General features: G+C 45.5%; 2 protein-coding genes across 4 annotated transcripts in view; one reads left to right on the top strand and one right to left on the bottom strand.

The window, feature by feature from the left end:
* LOC124402736 (rho GTPase-activating protein 29-like) overlaps positions 1 to 4 on the bottom strand; it is a 26,829-nt gene extending 26,825 nt beyond the window's left edge. The window contains exon 1 of the mRNA XM_046875925.1: positions 1 to 4. This exon is cut by the window's left edge and continues 34 nt beyond it. The gene's annotated coding sequence lies outside the window, so the exon portion shown is untranslated.
* Positions 1 to 7,500, top strand: part of LOC124402738 (ATP-binding cassette sub-family D member 3-like) — a 12,941-nt gene that overhangs the window by 715 nt on the left and 4,726 nt on the right. For 2 of the 3 annotated variants that reach the window (XM_046875933.1, XM_046875931.1), the window contains exons 3-16: positions 88 to 124; positions 243 to 341; positions 446 to 534; positions 846 to 915; positions 1,186 to 1,283; positions 1,406 to 1,529; positions 1,768 to 1,824; positions 2,007 to 2,149; positions 4,047 to 4,116; positions 5,328 to 5,397; positions 5,472 to 5,569; positions 5,722 to 5,813; positions 6,676 to 6,770; positions 7,007 to 7,079. In XM_046875933.1, coding sequence (XP_046731889.1) covers positions 88 to 124; positions 243 to 341; positions 446 to 534; positions 846 to 915; positions 1,186 to 1,283; positions 1,406 to 1,529; positions 1,768 to 1,824; positions 2,007 to 2,149; positions 4,047 to 4,116; positions 5,328 to 5,397; positions 5,472 to 5,569; positions 5,722 to 5,813; positions 6,676 to 6,770; positions 7,007 to 7,079 — 1,215 coding nt within the window. The remainder of the gene's footprint in view (positions 1 to 87; positions 125 to 242; positions 342 to 445; positions 535 to 845; positions 916 to 1,185; positions 1,284 to 1,405; positions 1,530 to 1,767; positions 1,825 to 2,006; positions 2,150 to 4,046; positions 4,117 to 5,327; positions 5,398 to 5,471; positions 5,570 to 5,721; positions 5,814 to 6,675; positions 6,771 to 7,006; positions 7,080 to 7,500) is intronic. The other variant, XM_046875932.1, reaches the window with a different exon arrangement.

Here is a 7,500-nt window from a genome sequence, read left to right as displayed (position 1 = left end):
GAAAGTTGACACACAGCAGGACTGTGGAACAGATTCAGGGGGAAAATGAATGAATGAATGAAATCTGATTGAATTTTCTCTCTGCAGGTGTAACAGGAAGTCAGAGCTCCATTCACACTCACCTGTGAGGCTCATGTCACACACACACACACACACACACACACACACACACACACACTCATACTCAAAATGCTGCTTCTGGAGTTGTACACACTTCTGTGGTTTAAATAAATGATTTTCAGCAGGATGGCAGAAAAGACAAAGTCCTAGTGGATCAGCTCTTCATCTCTCACATCTACAAGATCCTGAAGATTCTGATGCCGAAGCTGCTGTGTAGAGAGGTGAAGCTCCTCCAAACAAATCTGACCAGATCATGTGTTATAAACAGTTCATTAATGAAACTGTGTGTGTGTGTGTGTGTGTGTGTGTGTGTGTGTGTGTGTAGTCAGGGTATCTGGTGCTCATTGCTGCGATGCTTCTGGCTCGGACCTACTGTGACGTCTGGATGATCCACAATGGCACCATGATTGAGAGGTGAGAGTTCAAACCTGTAATATTAAATCTGATCCGAATCTTTATTCATGAGTAACAACTGCTTCATTATACATCACCTTCATCAAACCATTTTTATCATCAAAACAATTTCAGTGCAAAAAATGCAGTAAAATTCAAAATCTGAAGAAAATTTAGAAATAAAATTCAGTTTAATCTGAAATTTCATTAAATAAGTGTTTAATACACGTGTTTTATAATCTAGTGTCTTTTTACAGTTAATTAGATTCCATCAAATATTACAGTGTGTATTGTGTGTGTGTGTGTGTGTGTGTGTGTGTGTGTGTTTGCAGTGCAATCATTGGACGGTCATCAAAAGCGTTCAGATCTTATTTATTTAACTTCATCACCGCTATGCCACTTGTAAGTTCGCTATTTATTAATAAAATGAATAAAAGTATTAAGGTGATTAACTGCTTATTAAGAAGTTATTTTTATTTTCTTAATTTAATAATTAAAATTAATTCCTGCTCTTATGACTAAAGTGTACAAAATAATCCCATTTATTACACTCAAATCTTACTCTGCAGACATCATCATCATCATCATCATCATACAATAACAATAATAATAATTCATCACATTTCTGTGTAATGTGTGTGTGTGTGTGTGTGTGTGTGTTTTATGAATCAGATCTCATTAGTGAATAATGTTCTGAAACTGGGACTGAACAAGCTGAAGCTGTGTTTCCGTGTGAAACTCACTGATCACCTGTACACACACTACCTCAGGTACGCCTCTGCTGAATGTACTCAGTGTGCTGCAGTGTGTGAGGGAGACACTCATTAATACACACACACACACACACACACACACACACACACACACACACACACTCCTGTTTTCCCCACAGAGGTTTTACCTACTATAAAATGGTGAATGTGGATAGCCGTGTGGTGAATCCGGACCAGCTTCTGACGCAGGATGTGGAACGATTCACTAACAGCCTCGTGGACCTCTACTCCAACATCAGCAAGGTCAGCAGCAGCTGTGTCTCAAATCACACACTCAGCCCACCTACATATGACCCTGAGATTCTAAACTAAACCATCACACACACTGTCTCAGGGTGGAGGTGTGATTCTGTGTGTGTGTGTGTGTGTGTGTGTGTGTGTGTGTGTGTGTAAGAGAAAAACATGATCAGTAGCGTTATTATTATTATTATTAGTATAACATTAGTGTGATGGTCCTCACTCTGTACGCGGTGTGTTTCAGCCTCTACTCGACATCGTTATTTACCTTCTGAAACTGTCGTCAGTGGGCGGAATTCAGGTGAGAAAACTCCATCATCTACTCCAACATTCCACATCTCCACCCGCAGCAGTGTGGACTTTACTGCCCCCTACTGAGGCTGAGGGGAACTGTAGCCCAAACACTGACAACCCCCTGTGTGTGTGTGTGTGTGTGTGTGTGTGTGTGTGTGTGTGTGTGTGTGTGTGTGTGTGTGTGTTTAGGGCCCATTTATTTTGATGAGTTATATGGTGTTCTCTGGTCTGTTGTTGACATGGTTACGGCGCCCGATCGGGAAAATGACAGCAACTGAACAGAAACATGAGGGAGAATTCAGATACACAAACTCCCGGCTTATTACTAACGGGTATACACACACACACACACACACACACACGCACACACGCACATGCATATATATCGTACTGACTACACACACACACATATATATGTATATACTGTATATCGTAATGACCACACACACACGCACATATATCGTACTGACTACACACACACACACACATATATATGTATATACTGTATATCGTAATGACCACACACACACGCACATATATCGTACTGACTACACACACACACACACACACACACACATATATGTATATACTGTATATCGTAATGACCACACACACACGCACGCATATATATCGTACTGACTACACACACACACACACACACATATGTATATACTGTATATCGTAATGACCACACACACACACACACACACACGCATATATCGTACTGACCACACACACACACACACACACACATATATACCCTACTGACTACACACACACACACATATACCCTACTGACTACCAACACCACGCACACATTTATACGCTACTGACCACACACACGCACACACACACACACACACACACACACACACACACATATACCCTACTGACTACCAACACCACGCACACATTTATACGCTACTGACCACACACGCACACACACACACACACACACACACACACACATATACCCTACTGACTACCAACACCACGCACACATTTATACGCTACTGACCACACACACGCACACACACACACACACACACACACACACACATATACCCTACTGACTACCAACACCACGCACACATTTATACGCTTACTGACCACACACACGCACACACACACACACACACACACACACACACACACATACCCTACTGACTACCAACACCACGCACACATTTATACGCCACTGACCACACACACACACACACACACACACACACACACACACACACATATACCCTACTGACTACCAACACCACGCACACACACACACACACACACACACACACACACACACACACACATACCCTACTGACTACCAACACCACGCACACATTTATACGCTTACTGACCACACACACACACACACACACACACACACACACACACACACATACCTACTGACTACCAACACCACGCACACATTTATACGCTTACTGACCACACACACACACACACACACACACACACACACACACACACACACACACATATACCCTACTTACTACCAACACCACACACACATTTTACACTACTGACCACACACACACACACATATATACCCTACTGACTACACACACACGCATGCAAATATACGCTACTGACAACACACACTCCCTACTGACTACACACACATGCTTATAAATACTACTGTTTACAGACAACACACACACACACACACACACACACACATATATACCCTACTCTCTACACACACGCCCATATATAAACCTTACTAACTACACACACACACACAGACACAAATATATATCCTACTGACTACACACCCACGCACGCATTTATACAATACTGACTACACACACATACGTGTGCACATACATGCATATATACCTTGCTGACTACACACACACACACACACACACACACTCCCTCCACTGACTACACACCAGACACACACACACACACACATATATATACTCCACTGACTACACACACACACACACACACGCATATATAACCCACTGACTATACACACACAAAAATACTGTACTGACCACACACACACACACACACACACACCTATTTCCTACTGACTACACACACACACACACACACACACACACACACACACATATATACCCTACTGACTACACACACACACACACAGAAACACACATATACCGACTGACTACACACATGCACACGTGTGTGTGTGTGTGTGTGTGTGTGTGTGTGTGTGTGTGTGTGTGTGTGTAGTGAGGAAATCGCCTTCTATAATGGTGGCCAAAGAGAAAAGATCAACATCCATCAAACCTTCAACAAACTGGTACTGATATTATTACTAATTCATTCATTCATTCATGATCATGGGTGGGTGAGTGGGAGAGTGAGTGGGTGGGTAAGTGGGAGAGTGAGTGGGTGGGTAAGTGGGAGAGTGAGTGGGCGGGTGAGTGAGTGAGCGGGTGGGTGAGTGAGCGGGTGGTTTGGTAAGTGAGTGGGTGAGTGGGAGAGTGAGTAAGTGGGTGAGTGAGTGGGAGAGTGAGTGGGAGAGGAGTGAGTGGGTGGGTGGGTGGGTGGTGAGTGGGTGGGTGGGTGAGTGAGTGGGTGGTGAGTGAGTGGGAGAGTGAGTAAGTGGGTGAGTGAGTGGGAGAGTGAGTGGGTGGGTGAGTGGGAGAGTGAGTGGTGGGTGAGTGGGTGGGTGAGTGAGTGGGAGAGTGAGTGAGTGAGTGAGTGAGTGAGTGGGTGAGTGGGAGGTGAGTGAGTGGGTGGGTGAGTGAGTGGGAGAGTGAGTGAGAGAGTGTGTGGGTGGGTGAGTGGGTGAGTGAGCGGGTGGGTGAGTGAGTGGGTGAGTAAATGAGTGGGTGAGTGAGTGGGTGGGTGAGTGAGTGGGAGAGTGAGTGGTGGGTGAGTGAGTGGGTGGTGAGTGGGAGAGTGAGTGAGTGGGTGAGTGAGTGGGAGAGTGAGGAGTGAGTGGGTGGGTGGGTGAGTGGGTCGGTGAGGGAGCGGGTGGGTGAGTGAGTGGGAGAGTGAGTGAGTGGGAGAGTGAGTGTGTGGGTGAGTGAGTGGGAGAGTGAGTGAGAGTGAGTGAGTGGGTGGGTGAGTGGGACAGTGAGTGAGTGAGTGGGTAAGGAGTGGGTGAGTGGGAGAGTGAGGGTGGGTGAGTGAGTGAGTGAGTGAGTGAGTGAGAGAGTGTGTGGGTGGGTGAGTGAGTGGGAGTGAGTGAGTGGGTGGGTGAGTGAGTGGGTGAGTAAATGAGTGGGTGGGTGAGTGAGTGGGAGAGTGAGTGGGTGGGTGAGTGAGTGGGTGGGTGGGTGAGTGAGAGTGAGTGAGTGGGTGAGTGAGTGGGAGAGTGAGTGAGAGAGTGTGGGTGGGTGAGTGGGTCGGTGAGGAGCGGGTGGGTGAGTGAGTGGGAGAGTGAGTGAGTGAGTGGGTGGGTGCGTGAGTGAGTGGGAGAGTGAGTGTGTGGGTGAGTGAGTGGGAGAGTGAGTGAGTGGGTGGGTGAGTGAGTGGATGAATGATTGGTTCTGTGTGTTCCAGGTGGAACATCTAAAGAGTTTTATTTGGTTCCGCTTCTCTATGGGAGTGATTGACAGCATCGTGGCGAAGTGTAAGTGTCTCATTAATAAACTTGTTTATTCTTCATCGTTATCTCCTGTATTAATTACACTGATCTGATCTCAGACATCGCCTTCATGGTTGGATACTTCGTCGTCAGCCGGCCGTTTCTAGACCCAAAAAACACACACCATGATCACAGCACACAGGCCCAGAGACTGGAGGTCAGACACACACACACACACACACACACACACACAGACAGACAGACAGACTAAACATTTAAAAAGGAGAAAAAAATTAAGGAATGTAAAACGAAAAGTGTTCATCGTCTGTGTGTGTGTGTGTGTGTGTGTGTGTGTGTGTGTGTGTGTAGGAGTATTATCAGAGTGGCAGGATGTTACTCAGTATGGCTCAGGCTTTAGGGAGGATCATTTTAGCGGGTCGAGAGATGAGCCGGCTGTCAGGGTGAGAACGAACACACACACACACACACACACACACACCACATACACACACACATTACAGTGAGTATTTAATAGCAGTTGATTAGAAATCAGGGAGTCGATGGCTGATTTTTTTTTCTCTTCACTGTATAAAATCTACGGTTCATTAATACGACGTGATCCAGAAAATGATTTACATTTAACATTTATTGAGCAAAACAAACCTCTGTAAACAGTGCACTGTTTAGGTTTTGGTCCCTGAGTTTCCCTGTAACCTCCACTACAGCTGGGTGTAGGATCACGAACAATACAGATCCGAACTGTTACTCTCTCATTCTCTCTCCAAAACAGCTTCATATTTAACCAGTGGAAAGGGTTTGGAGTGTTGGTATGGTTTAGTTTTGTTCTGCACCGTTGGCTCTGGTTAGATTCTGTCTCAATTCAAATCTTCTTGTAATTCTTGCTCGTCTTTGTAACTTAGCACATGATTGAAAAAAAAGCTACACGAATACTTTATTGATGGAAACACTGCTTCCTTTATATATTTACAGTTCCAGCTATTCTGGTTTCCCTGTTTGGACACTGAATACAGATTACTGCCACCTGCTGGTTTGGGAGTGTTATGTTCTCTCACACACACGGTTTAGTGTCTGAGTTGTGCTTGAATAATAAACGGCCTGATTTGCAGCACAATTGACCGATTCATTAAAAAAATGCCAATCGGTCAACCTGTAGTATTTAGTGAATGTGCTATTATATATTTTCCTTTTCAAACCAGCTGCAGTTTACTGAATTCACTCTGAAACTATCTGTGATGTTAATGCTTTACTCCTGTGTGTGTGTGTGTGTGTGTGTGTGTGTGTGTGTGTGTGTGTGTTTTACAGCTTCACAGTAAGAATCAGTGAGATTCAGGACGTGTTGATGGATTTAAACAGTGGGAGATATGAACGCAGCTCCATCATCTCAGCAGGAGAAAAAGGTTCATATAAATATAAAGTACTTTAATTCATTTTTAGTGCAGATGTGAGTAGTGTGAACTCTGAGCTCTTGAGTTTAGCAAATGTGTGTGATGCTGTGACAGTATAGTCTTATAATAATATTAATAATAATAATATTAAGAATAATAGTGAATGAGATTAAATTGGACATGAGCGAGATGATGAACTCTGTCTTACACCATCACCTGTTCATGATCTTCATATTTCTCTTTTTTAGCTCCAGAGAATAAGGAGATTTCCATTCTGCTCCCCAGCACCGGAGACATCATTATAGCTGATAACATCATCAGGTAAATACACACCTGCCCTACACCACACCCCACACCTGCCCTACACCACACCCCACACCTGCCATCACCACACCCCACACCTGCCCCACACCACACCCCACACCTGCCTACACCACACCCCACACCTGCCCTACACCACACCCCACACCTGCCTACACCACACCCCACACCTGCCCTACACCACACCACACCCCACACCTGTCCATCACCACACCCCACCTGCCCTACACCACACCCCACACCTGCCCTACACCACACCCCACACCTGCCTACACCACACCCCACACCTGCCCTACACCACACCCCACACCTGCCCTACACCACACCCCACACCTGCCCTACACCACACCCCACACCTGCCTACACCACACCCCACACCTGTCCATCACCACACCCCACACCTGCCCTACACCACACCCCA

Source organism: Silurus meridionalis, chromosome 20 (genome assembly GCF_014805685.1).
Source record: "Silurus meridionalis isolate SWU-2019-XX chromosome 20, ASM1480568v1, whole genome shotgun sequence".
NCBI classification, from domain to species: Eukaryota; Metazoa; Chordata; class Actinopteri; order Siluriformes; family Siluridae; genus Silurus; species Silurus meridionalis.
This window is presented reverse-complemented; position numbering and strand designations above follow the sequence as displayed.